This window comes from Chamaea fasciata, unplaced genomic scaffold, assembly GCF_029207755.1.
Source record: "Chamaea fasciata isolate MVZ Bird 193981 ecotype frontalis unplaced genomic scaffold, bChaFas1.0.hap1 SCAF_16, whole genome shotgun sequence".
NCBI lineage: Eukaryota > Metazoa > Chordata > Aves > Passeriformes > Sylviidae > Chamaea > Chamaea fasciata.
Window position 1 is genome coordinate 13,849,744 of NW_027094101.1, and position 23,667 is coordinate 13,873,410.

Here is a 23,667-nt window from a genome sequence, read left to right on the forward strand (position 1 = left end):
TGGCTATGGAGGCATTCTGGAGGGATCTGCAGTCCCTCTCGCTCGGAGCAAGCAGGATTTACTCTGAAATGGAAGGGTTTTCATGAATGGCCCTGTTTTCTCCATTAAGGCTTTTTCCCTTTATGCTTCGAGAAAGGCTCTTTTCACTCTGCACAGATGGCAGTGCCTTAATGATGACGGTAGGGCTCAGCTATTGCTGAGCTCAGCTTACAAGCACCCAGATGTTTTTAGTACTGAAACACATCCTTCTTTCCAGATACAACAGTCACCATCAGCACAGGTCCAACATCTACTTAGAATCTGTCCTACAGAATCAGAATAACAAAATCACAGAATCATTTAGGTTGGAAAACCCCTCCAAGATCATCAAGTCCAACCTGTGACCTACCATCACCTTGTCAACCAGAGCAGAACACTGAGTGCCACATCCAGTCATTTCCTGGACACAAATGTAGGTGCCCCAAAAGACAGGGGACCTTTTCCCACTCCTCCCAGAAGCAACAAATTAAAAACTAATCTGTATATAACCTCCAAGCACAGCCAGCCTCTCCACCAGAGATACACTATTGTGGTTTGTCTTTGCACTGAGGTTCAGAAAACCACAATGAACGCTGGAGTTCAGGAATAGGTTTCATATTTTATGTGGGTCAAGTAGGATTATCCTTTGGAACATTTTATTTGATCAGCTGCGAAGACAATGCTTGTGCAGGATGTCTCAGTACCACAGCAGCTGGTTATCTGGGATCAGAGTCAGAGAACTCCCTCTTATCCAGTGAGTGAGACAGAATTACAGAATCATAGAATTGCCTGGGCTGGAAGAGACCTTAAAGATCACATAGTTTCAACTCCCTGCCATGAACACCTTCCACTATTCCAGGTTGCTCCAAGCTCTGTCCAACATGGCCTTGGACACTTCCAGGGGCAGCCACAGCTTCTCAGGGCACCCTGTGCCAGGGCCTCCCCACCCCCACAAGGAAGAATTTCTTCCTAATATCCAATCTAGCCCTACTCTCTGTCAGTTTAAAGCCATTTCCCCCTTGTCCTGTCACTCCAGGCCCTTGTAAATAATCTTGCCCCATCTTTCCTCTAAGCTCCCTCCAGATAGTGGAAGGCCACAGTGAGGTCACCCCAAAGCTTCTCTTCTCCAGGCTGAACAATCCCAGCCCTCCCAGCCTTTCGTCCCAGCAGAGCTGCTCCATCCCTCTGATCATCCTGGAGCCTCCTCTGGACTCCCTCCAGCAGCTCCAGGTCCTTTCTGTGCTGGGCCCCAGGGCTGGAGGCAGCTCTGCAGGTGGGGTCTCACCTGATAAGGGCAGAAGGGCAGAATCTCCCCCTCTCCTGCTGCCCACGCTGCAGGATCAGCCCAGGACATGCTCTGAGAGCATCTCTAGAGATGAAAAGGTCTCTCTGGCTCAACTGGAACAACACCCAGACACAAAACCAGCATGTTCAAGGCATCTGCCACACTGACACCACTCCACTAAGAACTACTTTTGGCATCTCTACCAAATTGTTGGGATTTCTCACAAATACACACAGTAGACTGGAATCACAGCTTCAGTTCCACATTCAGACTGAACTCTCTTTATCTTCCTGATAAGTCACCTCCTGCAATGTGAAGGAGAGGGTTTTTTTTTCCCCCCAGGCACTTCCTTCACAAGCAAACAAGAAACACGGTGCCAGGCATGAGGAGGAATACAGGGAAAATCACTGTGAGGTGCTCAGAGGGGAACACACCGGTGAGCAGAACAGCCCCCAAGGCTCTGCCACTGCTGCTGCACACACAAAAGCTGCCACATACACGAGGTCTCAACAGACAAACAAACCAGCATGGCAGCAAATTGTCTCCACAAATTTATAACACAGTTTTCAGCAGCTAAAAAAAGATTCTCAGTCACAAGCTTTCAGAAACCACTTGCTACAATGACACCCGAAGTTCAGAGCTCTCAAGGTAAGACCAAAGTTACGCATTAATCCTCTCAACCAGTATCGCAACTACCTCAGGGCTGGCCCAAGTTGGAGGCAGAACACTTTAAGAAAGCATTTCTTAAATATCACATCAGGGACTGAAATGAAAAGGAAACTTCCAGATGGAAAATATGAGGCATCCTCTTTTGCAGTCACTGTGACATTTAGGATTTTTTGTGTCTCTAACAGGCGTGCATATATTTGCTATGCATTAGAATCCTAGGTTCCATTTCCAAATCCATTCCAAAGACAGCTTTAGGATTTTAGCCAGGCTATTGTGCCTCTTGAACCCTGTTCCCATATGTCCCTCCAGCCTATAAAACCACTTAAAGCAGGTGTTCCAAGGCCAGCTTTACACAGAGCTCTGTAGCTATGGGCACAAGAAGGATGCTAAGTGCCATCCTCTTTGGCAAGAAAAAGAAAAAGTAAAAAATACTTGGATTAATCGTCCACAGAACTGCTACAAACAGAAACCCTCCTGGAAAAGGCAGCCACACGCTGACCAGGAAAGAATCACATATAAACAAAAAAGGACGGAATAGGATAAAAATGCCAGAGCAAAGAAAAGCTGTGGCTTTACTTTCCCAAAGTAATCAGCACAAAGCACAGAGGACCATGAGATAAAAAAGAACATGACCAAGCTGAGGTGGATGAAGCCCAAGCAGTGGCTGTAAGAGAAATTGTTGTGGCGGAAAACTTTACAGTGGCTGGAAAAACTGGGACCACTGGGATACCCAGAACAGCCAAGCCTGACTCATTTGTTTGTCCCATGCAAAACCAAACAGGAACCTAAGGCTCCTCCAAGGCACCAAATGACACCAAAATACTTTATATTCAGTACAACATAGTGATGGGGGTTTATTATCGTAATTGCACCAGCACTAAGCACCAGACTGCTCCAGTCACAATTACCTCTCCCTAAGCCAGCATCCTAGTCCCATATCCATGCAACACACGGATGATCACAACCTACAAGAGGCAGGAGCACAACTGTAATCCCATCAAAACACGGGCTGTGCCGTACAACGTTCATTAACAGAAAGCAATCAGGCGTCCATTTAGGCTTCTCACCATTAATGCGATTAACAGCGAAGTGACAGAAACTGAGTTCTCTTTAATTACTCAGCCAGACAGTCACCACCACGGCAGACTGACAGCACAGCTCCAAGCACAGCCTGAACCAGCAGCAGGGTGCGAAACACAGGACCAGCGACACTCATGGTACACAGCAACAGAGATGGACTGGGTGTGACTCCGGATACTCGTCTCCTATTTAAAACCACTCTTTCTTTGATTAAAGCCTCATTACCAAACAACAAAGCAGTTCAGCTTCAGAGAGGAGCAATCCACTTCCTTTTCTTCCTCCCAGAAATCTCCAGGGAATTCTCTTCCAAGAGCCTACTCCAGAGGAGAAGAGCCATCCCCAGGGCACGTGCTCTGTGCTGCAGAGGAGCTCACGGGCTGGGAGCAGAGCTGTGGGAAGCACAGGGGCCTTGCTCACTGGTTCTAAAGCAACAGGGACATGGGAGACCCTTTCCCTGCTCCACCACAGAGATCACAACTGTTCCCTGCTTAACAGGGGAAAAAATACCCATTTTTAGCCAGTTTCACAGAGGCACTTACTTCTGTGTACAAACTGGGCCTTCCTCCCAACCAGTCAGGCACGCACAATGCCAGCATGAGCTCTATAAGGCAAGAAATTTTGGTTAAAAGGTACCAGCAAAGAGGGGTCAGAGAAGGGAATTGGATGTCACCTTACAGCAGCCTCAGTCACCCGGATGCAGGAGGAAAAATGTAGATGATACCCATGCAGAGCCTTGGAGGGTATTTTCAGAGGACTGTTGACTACAAAACCGCACGCAATTTCCAACAAAGCTGTTAAACAACCTGTTTCACTGAGGACTGGTTCATGCAGACCAAGGTGGACTCCACAGCAATCTGCTCCATCCTCCCCAGAGCACGTGACTGACCCAACAACAACCACATCAAAAGCCAATAAAGGAGAAGTGAATATTCACCTCTGCCTTTGCCACCAGTTGTGACTCAACAAGGCACAGTCACCGTGTCCCTCTCCACAGGCAGGCTGACATGCAGCTGAAATCACAGCCAGAATACCTGTATTTGGGGTTTATTTCCTTGCACCATGTGTCCCAGGGAGGGGGTATTTGCTCCCTCATCAAACACAAGCCCTCATCTTTCAAACTGATGCCAACCACGGACAGCAGCCGAGCAGACATTTGGCACAAGTCAAGAGCTGCTGAAACCAAAGACAAGGAGGGATGGAACGGAAAAGGAGAAGGACAGCCCTCAGTGCTGCACACAGGACGGGTGACCTCAGGCAATGCTCACCCACCACTGGTTCCAGCCTTTCAGGGGTAATCTCAGAGCCAGGATGCGTGTCAGGCTCTCTCAGCACACACAACCCCCACACAGCCCACGGAAAACCAGCTTCTTCCAGGCAGGGCTCACAGCAGCAGGGGTCAGATAGAAATAGTTAGCCATCATTTGGCCCAAGAACATTCTGAACTACTTCCAGCTTGCTTCCTGAAATCAAAACCACACTCACTCACTTCCAGTCATCCTCACTGTCAGGTCTGGTACCAACCCTTCCATCCCCAAGACAATCACTCTGAGGATGGCAGGACCTCAGAGGACACTGTCCTTCTGAACATGCTCCACCTGAAGGAGGGAGGGGAGCTGCCATCCTAACAGCCCTCACTGCTCTGGGCTTTGAACCTCCACCTCAGAGGTGTTCACCACCTCTTCTTCTGCCTAGAGCTTGAACAGCTCTGCTCTCTCCCCAAAGTCAAGAGGACTCTTGTTACATAAACCCAGAGAATGAGAAGAGAAAGCCCTGGCTTAACACCAGCTTTCAGAAAAAGCAAGAGAATTAATTAACAAGCCTCTAATTGCATCCAGAGCCTTTGCAGGAAATACAAATATTTTTATTTACCCAGCTGCTTGAAAGCATTGGCTGTTCAGTTCTTCAAGGGAGGTATCACACATGGAACACTCCTTGGCAGCATTATGGTCCACAGATCCCCTTCCAGGGAGCATGGTGACGCACAAACCCAACCTCAGGTGTGTGATGGGGTTACCTTGGCAAGCCCAAAACCTAATACACCATTAACTTCCAGTTCAACAGCACAGGAACAATAGGATGATGATATGAAAGAAGTTTAATGTCCATTGCATATGGTGGTGTTCATTAATCCACTCCTTATGGAAAATGCTGTCACACACAGATCCTGCTGCAGCCAAGCTGTGACACTTGCCTTTCTCAGCTGCCCAAAGAACTACCTCCCAACCCCCCCCCAAAAAAGCAGGTTATATTTTCTAAGAGAGCCAACACAGCTGTTGAATTTTTCTAGGCAGGTTTCCCCATTCCACTTCCTCCACACCACCATTCCTGCTGAAGGCCAACCTGCAACAAGACAAGGTGTAACAATGACAGGACTCTGTTTGAGATGATCCTGCAACCCCTCCAAACTAACCAGGGCTCCTGGCCCCCTCCATCACACAGCCCCAAGGATGTCACAGCCAACAGGTCATGGACATGCACAGGACTTCAATCTCTGAACGAGAAGTCTTTGTATCTGAGAGTGAAGGGACCCAAACTGCTGCTCGGCAAATTCTTCAGCCTGCCTGGAAAAGCCCTGACAGAACCAAAACCTAGAAAAAAATTGTAAGCCAATTGCAGGGGGAAAGAGTGTCTGAATTGCCCTGATCACCTGTTTTCTGAGAAGGATAAATAAAACTCTTTAAACAAGTTAAACCCGGGCAATCTCAAAAACCGGCCCAGGACAGGGTGAGTCACAGGTTCATCCCAACTGCACACAAGCGGTACCGACAGCTCTCCCAGCCTTCAGAACAATTCCCTGTGGAAAACAGACACCCAGTAGGCCGTGTCAGCCCAACAGCTCCTAGGTGAGAGCCACTGCCATTTTAAGGAGTTAAAGAGAGTGGTCATGCGGGAATTCGGCCATCCTGTATTCAACCAGACGCAATTCTGTTCCGTGTCCACACCGAACTCCGCCGTCGCTTCCCCTTTACCACCAGCAGCCGCCGCACTCGCCAGTGACCAGCGACTTGCTCAGGGCACATCTCCATCGTGGGCAGCGCTCCTTGTGCACCCCCCGTGACCCCCGGGACCACAGGCGGTGACAGCGCCGGGCGGGCAGGGACAGCGGGGCCGCGGATCCAGGGCACGGAGACACCTCCCGCCCGAGAACCCCGGGCAGACCCGGCCCCGTGCCGCCGCCGTGCCCACGGGCATCCGTGCACGGCCTCTCTGCCAGCGCGGGCAGGCCGGGCCGCGGGCAGCGCCGGAGCTGGAGCCAGCCCGGGCCGGTGACAGGCGCTCCCGCAGCCCCTTCCGCGGCCTCCCCGCTCGGCCCGGGGGGCACCGGGCGGCCACGGCCTGTCCCCCCTCCCCGGTCCCCGCGGCCCTCACCGGACTTGGGCGGGTAGCGGTAGGCCGAGTTGGCCTGGATGTCGATGTCTTCCACGCCCGCGATGCGCCGGCTGAGCAGGGAGCCCATGGCGGCCGCGGACAGGGCGGGCGGCCCGGGGGCGCAGAGCGGCGGCGGCGGCGGTGGCACCGGCACCGGGACCCGCACCCACGGCGGCGGCGCGGGGCACGCCGGGACAGCGAGTCCGCCCGCCCTAGGACTACAACTCCCGGCAGACACCGCGGCAGCGCCTACCAACGGTGGGGCGGGGAGGCGATGGCACCTACCAATGGCGGGGCTACGGGGGGGGCGGTAGCGTCCCACGGCCTCCCCCGCGGTGCGGCGTGAGCTCCGCCGACAGGAGGCGCTGCGGCGGGAACGGGGATGGGGGAATGGGGATGGGGATGGCGGAATGGGGGAATTGGAATTGGGTTGGGATTGGGGACAGGAACAAGGATGGGAGCAGGAGTGTGCCCAGGGATGGGCATGGGGCACTACATGGGAGGGACCCAGGCATGGACACGGAGATCACCACGGGGCACACCTTAGATGGAGAAGCCCTTGGGAGCTCACCCAGGGATGCACAGCGAGGATACTCGAGGACACACATCCTGTACGGGAAGCACAAAGAGGATGGATGCCCAGGAACACATGAGGAGAATGCCCAAGGTCATGCTCTGCACAGGGATGTGCAGTGGGGCTTCCCAGGGACACATCGGGCACAGGGAAGCACAGGGGGGATGCCCAGAGAGACAGAGACTGCACAGCCATGCCCAGGGCTGTCCAGGGACACATTGTGCACAGGGATGCCCAGGGAGAATTATCCAGAAGTGGGACCTGCTACTGGCTAAGGCTCAAAGCCAGCAGGAAAGGAGGTGATCAGCCTCCCACGGGGAAGCCTCTCCTTTCTGGGTTCCTCCCCTCACAGGTAAGCCACACATGAAAACAAATGGAGGTGCCTGAAGTTTGGATGTAAGTACAGGGAATGGCCATGTGTTGCCTCACATGTGGGACAACAGCTGGGAGGATGGCGTGGGGGAAGAGGCACGAAAAAGCCACCAACGTCCCAAGACTGAGCCCTGTCCCCTCTAGGACTGAGGAACACAGAAAAGCTGCTCCCTGTGATGGGAAGTACCTTCCTGCACATATGCTGCAAAGGAACTGGGGACTCAAAATCACAGCAGTGGAGTTTGGAGTCACTGGGAGACATGAAGGAGCTAAGGTGGCACATGTGAAATCCCTTAAATTGGCCTTGGGAGCAGGGAAGAGGGCTGGGATTCAGGGAAATGGGATGGAGCAGGGATCCTGGCAGACGGGAGGGTTTTGTGATAGCAAGTGAGCAGGCAGTGGGTGGAATTTGCTGGCTGTAAACACAAACTAAAACACACCCAGCAGGAATAAGCAAACAGTCCTGAGGAGAAACGTGCTTCCAGACAGTTATTATCCTTGCAGCTGTTGTGGCCACACGAACACAGCCAGAGGGGTTGTAAGAGGCACGGGATGCAGGGAAACGTGCTGGGGGTGAGGACAGAGCAGGAGCATTGCATCCCATTGTGCAGCAGGACTGGGAAGGAGGACAGGGAAAAAATAGGGAACAAACAACAAGTCCTGCTGGCCAACCATGAGAGTTGGGTACCCTGCACCTGGCACAGGAGAGCCCCAGGCTCTGCCTGACAGTCCCTTGGCAGTAACCATGCCTGGGAACTCGCTGCTGTGTCCCCCAGGATCCTCCTGGCACCTGGAGTGACAGTGCCTCTTGCTCAAGCAGCCTCTCCCTGCAAGGGTTTCTCATAGCAGAGGTTGCAGGGACAGGGAGGGCTGAAGTGTGCTGACCATCACAGTGACATGTGTGCTGGCCCAGAGCGTGTCCAGGGCTCCCTGCCTGCACAGCCATAGGAACAAGCTCTGGGCAGTGCCCTGGCAGCAGCAGGGTGATGTGAACAGCTCATGTGCCACCAGCAGCCCCAAACTGAGCAGGGTGAATCCACAACCCCCGAGGCCTCACTCTGGAGGCCAGCAGCCGATTTGGGGCTCAGTGCTGGAGCAGACTGGGCACAGCAAGGATCAGTGGGTCCATCTCCCTGTGCCGTCCTGAGAACTGGTGGCCAGCTGGCCACAGCCTGGGAGCAAAGCAGAGCAGTGTTTGCATCATGAGGCAGGCGAGGAGAGGAATTTGCGTACGGACAGAAGATGAGAGCTCCTCTCCCCTTCCTCCCACAGCCTGAGCACCGAGAGCATCCTGCCCTTCTCCAGCTCAAAGAGGCACCCAGAGGCAACTGCCACAGAGCTGTTCCCCGAGCCTTTTTTTTTTTTTTTTTTGGGGGGGGGGGGGGACAGAATCATGGAATCCTGGAATGGTTTGGGTTGAAAGGGACCTTTGAGATCTCTCCAAACCCACATTCCCTGAGCAGCTGCCCGCTGTTCACCGGGAGCTCGGTGGCACGCGGGTTAAGCAGGGGAGCGCCAGGTCCCAGAGCCGCGGGGTGTTGGCTCTGCCCGGGAAGCTGCGGCAGGAGGTCTTTTTTTCGTGCAAAACCTCCGCCGGCGGGACGGTCCCTCCCGGGCCGCCCGGCTCTCCGCAGCGCTCGGAGGAAGCCGTCGGGCCCCATGGGGGTTGTTGCCATCTGGGAGGACAGGGGCTTTAGCTGGAGAATGCGTCGCGGAGGGCCCTGCTCCGTGAGACGCGTGTGGCAGGCAGCGACAATAGCAGCGGCGCTCCGTGGCCGGGCTCAGCCCTTCCGCCCAAACCCCGGGGCCCGCAGCGAGCGGAGCTGAAGGGCAGAGCTCCTTTGCCCCTGCCCGGCCCGCGGGAAGCAGGCGCTGGCACGCACAAAGGCAGGATATTGCACCACGGCTTCCTCCATCCCATCAAGGACCGCTGCCAGCAGTACGAGGAAGGAGAGTGGATGGCTCAGGGCGGGGAGCAGGGCTGCCCTGCCAGCCCGTGCCAGGGTCCCACCGCTCCTCAGGTGGATCCCGTGGGCTGGAGGAGCAGCACTCCTCCCAGCCCGGGGCACTGCGGCAGCTGCAAGAAGCAGCAGCAGCCCCACAAACTCTGGTGGTGCCACCTGAGTGGGTTTTGCACCTTCACCTCTGGATTCCCTGAGATGTGTTTGTCCCCATTTTGGTGCTGCCAGCCCCATGCTTGCGCCATGACGGAGGAAAGCCACAAAGACAGGAGGTGCTCTGTGAGACAGGGCTGACAACACTTCCACAAGGCTCAAGGGAGCCTGAGACCCTGTGTGCCGTCATACTGTGGGGTGCGAGTGATCAGACTGGGGAGGACCAGAGTGAAACTGGGCCAAGGCTCCTGCCACCAGGAACCTGCAGAGCCCCAGGGGTGGTGAGGAGCTCCTGCACTGCCTTCCAGCTCAGCAAAACCCATCCAGGAAAAGATGATCCTGGAGCCATTTTCCACCACAACATGGAGAAGAGTAGCAGTAAAGAGGAGGGATCCTTTGAACCCCAGGAAGAAGAATCCACAGAGCTGCAGCGTGGAGGAGGCAGATGGGCATGGGGGACCCACTTCTCACTCCCATTTCTCCAGCCACCCCCAGCTGCCCTTCAGGAGTCTCCTTGGACGTCTGCTGGGGAGGCAGTTATGAGCACACCTATGTAAACAAGGAAATATGTTTCCCTGCAAAGCTCCCAGTCATCAGAGCAGCTCATCCAAAGTCCAGCTGCTTGGGGGTTTATTACCCAGTGAGGCAAGTTGCTTTGTCTGTTTGTTCCCACTGCCACTCAGTGTGTTTGTCTGGTACATGTAAAACAACAAGGTTCAGGAGACAACACACAGAGTTACAGCTCACCAGAAGGAGTGGTGAGCCCATGAACTTTGCCTCCCTAAACACTGCCCTTCTCTAGAGGGCTTACAACCCTTCCCGAAAGCCCTGCTGGGCCAGGCCCAACCCTTCCCCCTCCAAACACCAAACTGCAAGGTTCCTAAACATGCCTGGATCTTTCTGATTAAAATAATCATTCAAGAGATTTTTTTTTCCCAGCTGTATTTACACCTTGGTGGCTACAAACCTCCCTGTGCCACTTCTCTCTGGGGGTTGTCTTGACCATGTAAGAAATGAGAGGTCACCTCTTGATACATCCCACTGCCACATACAGCTGCATTCTCACTTAAGATTTAGGCAGTGAGACATATAGAACGAGAAAGAAAACCCCTTGGCCCTGAAATCCCCCCAAGGCTTGGAGAGACTAAATGGTTGTGTAACTCCAGAATGGTTACTAAAGAACACGTGGAAAATGGTGACTAGCTTTGGACAATACCAGAGCAATTCCGGTCCAGGCAGCGGAGGCTGCAAACCCCACAGATCAAGTGCATTACCTGCCTGAGCTTCAGCCATTTAATCCTCACAGCTCAGAAACACCTGCAGAATGCCAGCCAGGGTCACGGGTGTTAGCGAACAATCCACTCACAGCCAGGCTAAACCCCTCCAAACTGCAGGAAACAGCCCAGAAACACTGCTCAGGAAAGGGGGAGGCAGGTGGAGCCGGCAGATCCCTTCATCTTTTCCCTGGTGTAATTAGCCCCGGCCACTCAACCGGGTGTCCGTGTCTGCTTATCCTTAGCAACACCACTGTCTGCTCCCCCGGGCCCTGCAGCGCCTGCCTGGCCGTGAGCTTCCATCTGCTGCGCTCTCAAAGGAGCCTTTCACGCTGCCGGGAGCCCCCGGCACCTTCCAGAACCTTCCCTGTCAGCCGCCTCAGCGATGCACGGACACGCTGTGGCTGAGGGAAAACCGGGACCAGGAGGGGGCGGGCAACGCACCCGTGGTTTATTAGCGCTGATGGAGGGCACGGGGGCCAGGGGGCTTCTGCTCCACCGCCCCTCGGGCGGCGGAGCGGTACGGCAGCTACGAGGCAAGGGGCCTCCACCAAACCTCCGTAGGCTGCAGGAGGGTAACGGCAGGGCCTGCGGGGCTTTTGCGGTAGCGAAGGGCGGCGGGCGGCTCGGCTCGGCTCGGCTCGGCTCGGCTCGGCCCGGCCCGGCCCGGCCCGGCCCGGCCCGGCCCGGCCCGGCCCGGCCCGGCCCCACCGCTCCCTCACGTCAACAGGAAACCGCACGCGGCCGACTGTAAACACCGCCCGCGCCCACGTGACGGCGCGGCCCCGGCCCCGCCCCGCGCGCGGCCCGCCCCCGCCGCCCTCCCATTGGGGGCCGCGCCGTTGTTGACCATATACGGTCAGGTACTACCAAGCCACGGGCGGCGGTTGGTCGGCCCCGCGCGTCGCTCAACGCGCGCCGAGCGCTCCGCAAACAAAGCGGGGCCTTCTGGGAGTTGTGGTCTGGGCGAGGGCACGACGGCGGGACAGCGTGGTGAGCGAGAACTACAAGTCCCAGCGGCGCCGCGCGGGCCGGGCAGCGCCGCCCCGCCCCGGCCGGCCGTGGGCGGGGCTGGGCGGGCGCCGTGAGTCAGTCCCCGGTAAACATTGGCGTGAGCCGCCGGCCCCGCCGTGCTGGCGGCGCCCTGAGGGCGGCGGGGGCCGGGGCCGGGGCCATGGACGAGCTCAAGCACCAGGTGATGATCAACCAGTTCGTGCTGGCGGCCGGATGCGCCGCCGACCAGGCCAAGCAGCTGCTGCAGGCGGCCCACTGGCAGTTCGAGGTGAGGCCGCCGCCCCGGTAACGGCCCCGGGCCGGTCCCCGCGTGGGGGCATCCGGGGGGGCTTCGGGCAGCGTGGATCGGTGCCCGGCCCCGCGGACACGCCGCTGCCCCTCCGCCCGCCCACATGCGCGGCGGCGGCGGGGCGCGGGCCGGGCCCCCGGGGGTGCCCGAGGGAGCGTGGGCGCCACGCGGGGCGGGGGATCGGGAGGCCACGTTGCGCGGGGGCTGCGCGGAGAGGGGCTCGCAGCCTGCCGCGGCCCCGCGCCGGACCGCGAACGGGCCGGGGACGCCGGATTCGCCGAACCTTCCTCCTGTTCCCCCCCACCCAGCCCTCCCGCGTGGCCGTGGGCTGGAAAACCCCAGCGCAGCCTTTCCCACCGCCCTGCCCCGGGGAGTTTGAGTTGTCGGGCAGCCGTGGGAGAGGAGACTTTGTAGGTCAAAGCTTTTCTGGCTCTAGACGCCTTTTCTTCTCGCTCGCGGGCGGGATACTCCGTGACATTGACAGGGGTTAACGCCGCGCGTGGGGCCGGGGGTGCCGGGGGAGCTCCCCGGTGCCTTTCGGGGGGCTCAGCTCCTCCGGAGATTCCCGGACCCTGAAGTGTAGGGAGCAAAGAGGAGTGCGGTGGCTGTCGCCAGTAAATTGCTTTCTAAATAAGATTTTTTTTTTCCCTTCCCTTCTGCAGCTCCCTAGGCTGGAGCTGATGGATTTGACGCTAATGGCACCTCGGTAATTGAAGTGTCTGTGCTGCGGGAACAGGTCTGAGTGAGGCCGGCGAGCGGGAGGCTCCGTTTGTGCCTCCTCCGTGGCTGGAGCAGCTCTCCTCCCGCCCGGGGGGCGCGGGCGCTGCTGCCCGGGCTGTCCCGGGGCTGTTCCGTAGCGGAACCGCGGCCGGATGGACCGGGCGCGGACGCCGTTCATCGCCGTGCGGGCACAGCATTCTCAGGTGCTCTGTCACAGGCCGGGAGGCATCCCAAACCGAGCCGTGCGTGGCCGGGGAACGCGGGGTGAGCTTGCAGGGATGTGCGGAGGAGCGGGCCGGCGATCTGCACCGCCGTGCCCGGCGAACGGGAGCACCGCTGGCGTGGGATGTATTGCATGTGTAACGTGCTCCGGCGTTTGTTTACTAACACAGCCTGACAGTGGCCCTCTGGGACAGGCGGGATCCTCTTCCACCACCTCCGTGCGTGTCGCAAAAGAGCCGGGGAGGGATGACAGAAGTTTTAACGTGTCTTTCAAAAGGCTTTTTTGCAGAACTTTGCCACCGTTTGGCGAGTTGCACAAGTACAAACAGCCGTCTCCTGCCGGCTGGGCACTCACATGACTCAGAGGAAGCTGGGCTGTAAACAAACGCTGCCGTTACCATGTTCCCACTCACTTTTGGTGCAACGGTCAGATAATTCCCTTTGCAAAATGGCCGCTGGGCACGGCTCCTTCTGGGAGCCACGCTGGGGAGGGATCACCTCCCGACCACTCCAGCCTGCTCTCACCTCTTTTCTGGGATACTCCCGAGGCTTTTGGAGGCTTTTGTTATTCCAGTGCAGCGCCTGTTTGCTGGCTGGTCTGCATCTGCAATGAGTATAAATCGGGGGAGTTCAGGCAAGTTCAGTACGAGGCAAGGCAGCATAAATTAACCATCTCCTTGGAGTCAAAGCGCTGCTCCAGGGGCACGGCGTGAATTTCATCAGCTTGCTTGTACCTGAGGGTTCTGCTCCTGCCCTTAAGGCCACCACGGGGAGAGGTGTTGTGCACTGCAGAGCCAGGCTAGCTCAGTGGCCCAGTGACACACAGTAGGAGTTGGGTTGTCCCAGCTCTGTGCCTCTGTTCTGGCCAGGGCACTCCTGGCGTCCATCTGTCCTGCCCAGGACCTTTCCTTTGTGTCCCACTTGCTGCCTGTGACAGCCCCTGGGGTGTTGGTCACCAGCAGGAGGGAGAGGGAGGCTGCTGTGAAACACAGACAGCTTCGGGGTGCTTATGTTTTGGGACCACTTCCTTGGGCTTGGGTTGCTTTTCGGCTGGCTGCTCAGGGGCCATTGTGTGGAGGGAGATGAAGTGAAGGCTGCAGAGCGGGTTTGCTCTGTGTGTGTCTTTCCAGCCCCACTGGACCCGGAATTTTTCTGGGCCGGAAGGAACGTGATCCAGGACAGTGAGCAGGGTGGGAGGTCAGGAAAACATTTGGGATACAGTCACCTTTGGCTGTGGTGTGAGCTGATCAGAGGCTGTCCCATACTCAGGGGGTTGGCTAAGGAGCCTTGTTTTTGTTTTTTTCATCCCATCTATCCCTGGGAAACGGGGCAGTTCATGGGTAGGGTGTGGATCGCCTTTCCCACTTGCTCTGACTCCACTCCTGTTTCCTAGGGACCCTGTTGTGCCCCGTTTAGTTTGCAGCTCTCACAGCTCTGTGGGCCCTTCCATGCTTCCAGGGATGGCTGCTGTGGGTGCCAGCCAAAATGGCACTGCCAGCCCAGCCCTCCAGCAGCTGGAGCAGTGCCATGGCTGATCCCAGGGGGGAGGTTTACAGGCCCGGGAAAGCAACTTGGAGGGTCTCTGGGTGAAGGCTGGCACTCGGCCTCCAGGGCCTGGCTTTTTGGGAGAAGCCAGGGAGAGCAGCTCCTCCATGGCTGCAACCCAGCAGGTTACTGGGCAGACATTTCAGAGTTTGCGGAGTCTCACACGGGGCTGGGCAGTGGATCAGGCTCCTTCTCTTGGAAGAAAGAATATTATTTGGCTTTATGTGCTCATTGCCCTTGGGGCCATTTGGGAAGGATAAGAAGAAACTGCTTCTAAAAAAACCCACCCATTCCTTCCTTTTCCTGGTGCTAAGAGCCTTCGTTCAGTGTAGAGAGCTCGTGTGAGGGGAACAAGAGGAGGAGCAGGTGTCTGGCTTTGCTCACTGTGTCCATGACTGAATTTCACTTCCTCTAATGTATTTATGTGTCCTGAAGCCCCTTCCTTGGCGGTTCAAGGACAGGGTGCCCCCGGGGCTGGCCCTGCTGCTGGATGCCCTGTGCTGGCAGGGCTCACACCTCCAGCCACCCTCTCTCTGACTGGGTCACCACAGGTACCTCTTGGCACCCTGGCAGATACCTGTGTGACCCTTTTCCTGTGGAGCTCCTGGTTTTGCATCCTGGGAGGGGGCACAATGGTCTGGTCACCTGCTGACCGTGGCCAGGCCATAGGCGTGGGGCTGCCCTGCTCCCATGCACACCAGGGTGACACAGGCAATGGGGCCTTTGGTCCAGTGTCAGAGCCGAGCTGGGCTCAGGCTCCTTCTCCAGCAGAGGAGCCTTAATTGGCTTTGCACCAGTCACCGTGGCACTTGTGACACTGTCTGGAGACCAGGTGGCATCAGTGGCTTTGGTTACGTGTGTGTCCCTGGCCCCCCCGTGGCACCAAGGGGAGCATGGGGCCCTCACTCGCTGGGCTGGGGCTCTGCAGGTCCCCTTGGGCTGTGGGCTTTGTGCTGGGCACAGGGGCTGTTTCTGCCCTGCTTGGAGAGGGGCAGATGGAGGGGAAGAGACGCTGTTTTAGGCAGAGGGCCTGCACTGGCTGAGTGCTTCCTCTGCCCAGTCACAGCTTTCATTGCAGCGCTGGCAGGGATTGGTGGGCAGCTCAGGGGGACAGCAGGGACCTTCCCTGTCCCTGTCTGCCAGTGGCACAGTCCCAGATATGAGGCCGCTTGGAAAACAGGAGCACAGAGCAGATTTAATCAGCTTCTGGTATCTGGCTGTGCCCACACCTCTGCCTGTGTTTCCCGTTTGGTGTTACCCCTCTGTTATCACGATCTGTCAGCGATAGGGCCTCTGGGTGTTGGCGTCCGACCTCACCCAGGACCAAGGGTAGTGTGGTGGGGGGTTGTCACTGCCTCAGGAGTGTCTGTGCCTCTTTCGGACATTTCCTTCATTCAGAGCTGTGTGCTGTCCTGTCCAGAGCTCTCTCCAGGACTACAGACCCTGTTCCTGCTGCAGGCCATCTCTGGGATCCGGTGGGTCCTGCCTGCGGGAGCTGAGAGCTCTGAGCTCGCAGCGTGGCCGGGTGCAGAGTTCAGGTGCTGTGTTATTAAATGCAGCTATTGCAGGGCCTTGCCAGCCCAGCTATTGCACACTCCCCCTGAGGTCTGGGAGCTGCCAGGCTCTGCAGCGGGAATTGCTTCCCCCACCCAGGTCTGGATCATTGTTTGCAGACATTGCTCTGGCTGCCACCTGGTTGTACCATTAGTTTTCTGCTGTTTAGCCAGGAAACCATAAACCCCTTTGCCTTCCCAGGGCCTGCCAGCCTGGATGTTTGGGGCAAAATTAGTTTTCCCACTGGATGAATGAGCTGAGCTGACGTGTTGTCATTCATCCTGGCCGTGGGAATGACACGGAGCATGTGGACACTGGGATGAGGAGCAAGTGTGGAGGCTGGACTGTGGTTGCTGCAGTTGGGTAGGGTTTAGTACAACATCCCTGTGCTTTTCCCAGGATTTTCTGCCTTTTTTCCCCGAGCAGCTTGGGTAATCCCAATCCCTGGCTTTCAGTAAGGGAGCAGAGTCCCGGCTAGTGTGGCAGCACCTGGCCACAGCCCTGCACCTCACACCCTGGAGTGGAGACCTGAAGGCCCTGGGGAGAGGCCTGAATGGGACTGAAGGGGGCTTTTCCTTCAACCAGAACTGAATCTAAGCCAGTTCTCTTATGTTTCCATCAAGTCACATCTACAACTGAATCAGAACATTATTTTCTAGCCCTGACTCAGTTGAACCCTGGGACAGAACAGAGTCACCACCATGGAATCACAGAATGGTTTGGGTTGAAAGGGACCTTGAAGGTTGTCTCTTTGTCCCCCTTGCCATGGGCAGGGACACCTCCCACCATCCTGGGTTGCTCCAAGCCCCATCCAGCCTGGCCTTGGATGTTTCAGGGATGGGGCAGCCACAGCTTCTCTGGGCACCCTGTGCCAGGGCCTCACCTCCCTCTGAGTAAAGAACTTTTCACCCTTCCTGCGTCAGTTCTGTGCTGTGAACCCCCAAACCTCCTGCTGCCTCTGCTTCTCCCAGACCTGGGCTAGGTGTCTGCCCTCCTGACCATTCTGTTCCCCGGCCTTCCCTACCTGCAGCCCTTCTTGTCCTCTCACATGCCTGTGGCATGTGACATATTTACCAGACTATTACTGGTTTTAACTGGAAGCTACAAAACAATGTCAGTCCTCATTGTGCTCTGTCTGCAACTGAATTGGAAATGTTCTGGCGTATGGGGTTGTCACCTGCTGCAGCCCCTGCCCTGGGGATCTCCTGGTGGGAATATGGGAACTGTGATCATGTCCTGTTGAGGACATGCCTTTAACTGGTTCCTCCTGGGGTTAGATTTGGTTTCCTTTGTTTCCCAGCTCACGGTGGTTGCAGAGTGTCAGTGTGAGTTGTGAAACACCTGCTGGGCTCTGCCCCAGCAGTAGCTGCTTCTTGCAAGGATGGTGGTTCCAAATGAACATGGTTACCTCCTACCCTGGTGTGAGCAGATGGCAGGCGGAGGTCCCTGCTTGGGGACAGGGAGCAGCTGTGCCCTCAAGGCCCCCCAGGGCCTGTTTTGGATCATCTTTGGGGTCTAGTAGTGTGCAGGGGTGAGGTGGGTGCCTAGTTTGGACGCTGGTGGGTGCCCAGTTTGGATGCAGGCAGTAACATCATCTTTCCCTTTTTTTTTTTTTTTTCCTTCCTTTCAGACTGCTCTCAGTGCTTTTTTCCAAGAAACAAACATCCCCTACAGCCACCACCATCAGATGGTAAGTGCTTTTCCAGCTCCCCAGCGCTCTCCTAGGGCAGAGCACCAGCTGGCGGGTGCTTCAGGCTGGTGCTCATGTCCAGCTCACTGCTTCCCAACTCCAGGAGTGCAGGCAGGGAGGTCTGGCTGGGCACTGCCAGAGCTGCCTGCCAGGGAAGATTTTCCTGGAGAGCAGCTGGTGGCATAGCCTGCCCTATGCAGTAGGACAGCAGAGCCCTGCAGATGGTTTGAGGCTGCCCTTCCAGAAGGGATAGTCTGAGGGAGGATGTTTTGGGCATAGCCAGTGATCCACACCAGCCCAGCATGGCAGAGAGAGCCTGGAGGAGCCTGAAGCACTGACCTGTGTAAACACACTCACAGATAAATGGTGCTTCCCATCCTGCAGCAGCCACACAGGTGCTTGTGCGCTCGCTGGAGCGAGCAAATTCCTGGAGCATTGCCGGAGCGTGGCTCTGGTGTGGCCTGCAGAGCGTCTGGAGGTGTGTAAACACCCACACGTGGGTGCTGCCTGCCTCTGCTCTCTCCCAGCTGTCCCCAGACTCGGTCCCTTAACTCTCATGCCCTGGCAGCCCGTAATCTGCTTGGGCAGATGTGTCTTAAGGATTTGCTGGCTGCAGCGGCCTTGTTTGACTCTCCGGGACAATTGGGGATTTGGAGCATGCAAAGCAAGTGCCCAGCAGGGCTGGAGCGTGCCCAGTCTCCTGGGGGGTGGGAGCTGAGCCCGAGTCTTGTGCCCACAGAGCCAGAAAGCTGCAGGCCCAGGGTGGCACCAGTGGGTTGTGGAACAGAGGGGGTGCCCGACTTGCCTGGGCACGGGGGGTCCTGTCTGGGCCCTCTGCCAGGAGCTCTTACCGCTGCACGAGCCTTCAGACCCTTCAGTTGAGCAGCTCGTGGGCAGCACAGTCAGCAGAGCGCAGGACTGGGGGCTCCGTGTGCCACGGCAGGGGGGCAGAGGGGTCTCGTGCCACGCCCTGGTGGGAGGCAGAAGGTGGGGACTCACTCCCCTGACCCCGTGTCTCCTTCCCGCAGATGTGCACTCCCGCCAACACGCCGGCCACGCCGCCCAACTTCCCCGACGCCCTCACCATGTTCTCCCGCCTCAAGGCTTCCGAAAGCTTCAACAGCAGTAGCCCCGTGGCCTCCATGGCGACTTCCCCGCCGCCCCCGGCCCCGCCGCTGCCCCAGCACGGGGCCTTCAACCCCGCCTGGCCCACGGCGTCGCCTCCCGGGCAGCAGCAGAGCATGTGGACTCCGGCCGCGCCGGCGCAGCCCGCGGGCTGGCCCGCCGCCGTCTCCCAGCAGGCCAGCGCAGAACAGAAGGCCAACGTCACCATGGAGGCAGAGAGATGAGGCCGCGGCGGAGAGCGGACGCGGCGGGGACCCCTGCCTATAAATATATATATTTTTTTTTCTCCCCCCCTCCCCAAAGAGGAGAGGAACTCCGCTGCCAGGGCGTCTGGCAGCCGCCGAGACACATGAGCAAATAGCTGCCTTGCATGGGTTTGGTTTGAAGTAGTTTTTACTTGTTCTCGAGCTGAATGGAGCTCCCCAGAGACAGCGGGAGGCTGCGTGGGACCGGTGCTGGCCTCTGCCTGGGACCCTGACGCTGCCAGACTCGTGGGGAGGGAGCACCCCCTCCTCTCCTGGGACACCGGAGTTTGCATGCCAGTGACATTTACAGAGGAGGTCCCTTCCTCAGGGTCCCCTGGGCCACCCCACCAGGCAGAGTGGGTTGTGCCTGAGTGTTTCCCCCCTTCCCTTGGCCCCGATCAACTGGGTGAGGGGCAGACGCCCCATGAGGCTTGTTTTTTGTAAGGGGTGGAGGGAGCAAGGGCTGTTCCTGTACCACCACAGCCTCCACCCCACACACACCGTCCTCGCTGGTGAACAGGGCTGGGAGACACAGGCCCTTGGGGAGGTGTGTGGCCCCTCTCCCAGCCCCGGATGGGGAGCAGGGGCTGAGCGCTGTTGGTCCGGCTGGGCCAGCACACCTTCCCCTCAACCTCCCTGGATGGGGCTTGCCCCAGGGCTGTTTTGCATGACACAGTGTAACCCTAGAGACTGGGATCGTTTTTAACCCCTCTGTTCTTTTCTCCCGGCGGCTGGAAGTCTCTCCGGATGCGCCGCAGCCGCTTGCAATACACGCTCTTCTGCTTTGAACCCCGTGTCTTTGCTTCGTTTGCAGCAGCAGTGGGACACAGGCAAACACTGAGCCTGAAGTGTTCCAGGATCCCCTCTCCCAGTGTCTCAGGGCATCCCAGGAGGGCTGGGATCTCCAGCTGCTCCACAGCACCCTGTTCCAGCCATGCAGTTACTGCCAGCTGCTTTTGGCCAGGTGCATCCAGGGCTCAGCCCCAGAAGCTGAGCTCTGCCACATCAGCTGTGGTCTGAGACCCCAGCAGGCAGAGCTGTGCTGACTCCTCAGGATCCCCTGTGACATCCACAGGTCCTGGGTGTTTTGCTGTGGACCTGGCTCATATCCCTTCTGTTCCAAGTCCCTTGGAGGTTGCTGTCCCTGCTAGACCCTTTCCCAGCGAGGCTGTGCCCCTGCTCTCCCCAGTCAATAATTAATTTCAGTCTCTTATTTGTGTTGCTAAAATAAACAATGCAGGAGGGATGGTTTCACCCAGGGTGCCTCTTGGACAGGCTGGGCAGGGCCTGGGAGCAAGGGCTGGAGCTGGGGCTGGCCCTTGTGAGCTTCCCTGCATAGAGTTGTGCTGGAGCTGCCACCCTCAGTCCTCCCCCACTGAGATGAAATGGACCGAGCTGGTGGGCCCTGAAATGAGCCAGGGCTGTGCACCTTCTGTCCCAGCTGTGGTGAGCACATCTGGGCCAGTGTGGAGTCCCGCTGGGAGTGGGGATGGTCTGTGAGGTGGGGGCGTGCAGCTCTGAGCCACCCAGGGCACACAGAGAAGGGGTTTGTCCCCAGCCTTGAAGAGAGAACGGCTTGAGAAACAAGGTGAAGCCACACAGAGACCTGGGTGGTGAGGAGGAGAACATTCCTGTGACTGTCCCAGGGTCACCAGGAGCCACAGGATTGGAAAATCATGTGCTGAACACAGACCTGTTCATGTGACTGGTCGGAGAGCTGATGGGGACATGGCATAGCCCAAAAGTGTCAGACTCTGGATGACCTGTGTGTCCCCAGGAGCTCAGGGACTGTGCAGAGGAGGCAACAGAGGAGGGAGCATCTTTGGCCTGTGGTGTTCCCTACCCCACTGCAACGAGTGGGTGCCAGGGCAGTGTGACCCCCAACTCCACCAGTCCCCCGAGGCCAGGCAGCACAGCCTTGGTGCACATGCCCCTCCCCAGCCCCCCGTGCCATCTCACAGCCCCCTGGCCAGCCCGGACACCTGTGAGCTTGGCACCAGCCCCCCAGGAGCCTGGCTTTGTCACCTACACCTGCAATGCACAAGGACAAACAGCCTTGTGTGGGGTATGACACCCTCGGCAGCTCCCCGGGGAGTGCTCAGCAGCAGCACTGCCCACGTGGCAGGGCTGGTGGCCCAGGGGACACTCAGGACAGGCACCTGCCTGAGTACTTGGGGATGCAGCACATCCCTGTGGTGTGCCAGGAGCAGAGCTGGGGGGATCTTCATTGCTGAAGGGGGAGAAGCAGAAACAATACAGGGGGACAGCCATCCCCTGCAGACCCCTGCCCTGCCGCCACCCCAGTGCCTGTGCCTGCTCACAACACCCATGCCCTGCTCCATCAGCACCATGTTCATACCTGCGTGCTTCACCATCCCCTGACCTCCCCTCAGCCTCCTCGGAGCCACTCACCGTTGTTTGTCCCCAGCTCCACCAGCATGGCGTGGTGACAAAATCCTGGCACACTGAGCTGCTTCCGAGCAGGGATGTGCCAAGTCAGGGCAGTCCTGTACCCAGCCTGGTTCAGGCACCGGCTATGGCACAAGTGGCTCCTGAGCTGTGCCCAGAGGCTGTCCTCACCTGGGTGTCCTCAGTGTCACCCCACAGCTGCTCTGCAGCTTCCTGCAGCCTCATGCACTGCTCCTGCAGCTGGCCCAGCACCTCCCTGCCAAAACCCAGCCCCTGGGGGGGACATGTGGCCCTGGGTGACCCTGGGTGGCTGCAGAACCCAGGAGAGGAAGGGAAATGTGTTCATGATAGGCCCAGAGAGTGGCTTGGGAGAATATCCTGAGAGATGCCCTAATGTGTTCCTGGTGAATGGGATGCGGGATTGCAGCCCCCAGGCCTTCTGGCAGCACCTCCTCAGACCATGGGCAGTTGGGCACCTTCTATATCCTGCAGCTGCTTTATCTCGCCCAGCACCTTCTCCAGACGGGCAGCCACGTCCTCCAGGTCTCTGAGCTGGCTGAGAACAGACACCAAAGCTTTGCTCTGGGCAGTGCCAGCTCCTGCAGGCCCCCAGCAAAGCAACATCCCAAACCTGGGTGGACTTACAGCAGAGACCTCCTGGCACTGCTGCCAGGCCCTGGGCATGGCCAGCACTGGGGTGCCACAGAGGACAGTGACCACATTCCCCCCAGGCATGTCAGTGCATGAGGCAGAGGGACAAGGGGGTGCAGTGGCCTGGGGACTCAGATGGGCTGTGTGGCCCTGCTGTTCACCTGGCAAAGGTCTGGTGGCACAAGTTGGCACAGTGGCCTGGCATGACAGAGATGTCAGTGTCCATGGGGCTCTCGTGGCTGCAGGTCCCTGTGGCCTCATGCTGCTCCTGCAGTAGGCCCAGCCTGTGTGGGGCTTTGTGGGCCAGCACTGGAAGGTCTCAGGGCTGAGCTCCAAGCCAGAGCTTCTGAAACCAAACAGCCCCTGGGGTTTTGGGGAGAGAGAAGGGCCCCAGCTGTGCTGGAGCCAAGGGGCATTGCCAGCGAAGTAGCCTGGCACCTGAGAGCCTGCAGCACCTCACCAGTGGGCACCTCACAGAGAGAGCTCTGGTACAGCTCCTGAGACACCTCCACTGTGACCAGGAGAGAAATCAGCCCTTCCACCCTGCTCCAGGAGGGGAGAGCCTGGGCAGCCTCTGGGATGGGGCAGGAGACTCCAAACCTTGACACCACCCCCAGTACCATCCCATCCCCAGCTCTGTGCATCTCTCAGGACATCAAAATTGTAGAGAGTAAAATGCTCCTGGCACTGCAGGAGGGACAAGAGTAGTGGAGGTGGCCAGGACACTGGGATACCAGGAATGGGTGGCTGCTCCAGTATCTGTGAGGGTGACATGGACCCGGGCAGGTCACTGCAGCCAGAGCAGCCTTTAGGAGGCTTTGGTGCATTTTCCACAGGGATTTGTGAAAGATTGTCATCGCAGTCACCCCGTGCACCCGTGCCATCCATGCAGCTCCCTGGGGAGCCCAACCTCTCTGCAAAGATGCAAAGAGCTCTCCAGTAGCTGACCCAGCTCTGCTGCATGCACCTCCTGGAAATTTGTTGCAGCTGGGAGCCCCCAGGAGCAGTTTTCAGGGAGCAGATGGTGGTGATCATCTCCTGCAGCAAGTCTGTGACCTGAGGAACATGGGTTTGACTGCTGGTACTAGGTTCCCACAGGCTTGGGGACATGGAAGGAAGGGAAGCTAAGAAGTGTGTGGAGAAGACCAGGGCTTGGGAATGTTTCTCAGGACCCACAGCATCGGCCACATCTGGCCAGCCCATAGTGGTGCCCATGGAGTTCCCCCAAACTGAAGTGAAAGATGTGCAAAGGGGACAAATGTCCCAGCTTCAGCTTCCTCACACTGGCAACATGCTGTTACCTTTTCCCTTCGCGCTGTGGTTGTGCTCAAAGCCAAGGTCACAACATGGGAGGTAGGACTGCCCTGGGGCTGCCAGGTCTCACAAGGAGTGAAGTGCTGAAATTGCTGCAGGCCAGCCCCGTGCTGCCTGTGGAGAAGACAGGAGGG

The 23,667-nt window shown here is 57.7% G+C and overlaps 2 protein-coding genes across 6 annotated transcripts in view; one reads left to right on the forward strand and one right to left on the reverse strand.

The window, feature by feature from the left end:
• The window catches only part of MGRN1 (mahogunin ring finger 1), a 49,202-nt gene extending 42,582 nt beyond the window's left edge, over positions 1-6,620 (reverse strand). For 3 of the 5 annotated variants that reach the window (XM_066198446.1, XM_066198447.1, XM_066198449.1), the window contains exon 1: positions 6,422-6,620. In XM_066198446.1, the coding sequence (XP_066054543.1) occupies positions 6,422-6,509 (88 nt within the window). In that variant the 5' untranslated portion in view covers positions 6,510-6,620. The remainder of the gene's footprint in view (positions 1-6,421) is intronic. The other 2 variants (XM_066198448.1, XM_066198450.1) reach the window with 2 other exon arrangements.
• Positions 6,621-11,843: 5,223 nt separating this feature from the next.
• Positions 11,844-19,948, forward strand: UBALD1 (UBA like domain containing 1). Its single transcript, XM_066198201.1, has 3 exons — positions 11,844-12,037; positions 17,730-17,789; positions 18,818-19,948. Exons 1-3 carry the CDS (start codon positions 11,930-11,932, stop codon positions 19,136-19,138), a joined length of 489 nt encoding a protein of 162 aa, XP_066054298.1. The 5' UTR covers positions 11,844-11,929; the 3' UTR covers positions 19,139-19,948.
• Positions 19,949-23,667: the final 3,719 nt, after the last annotated feature.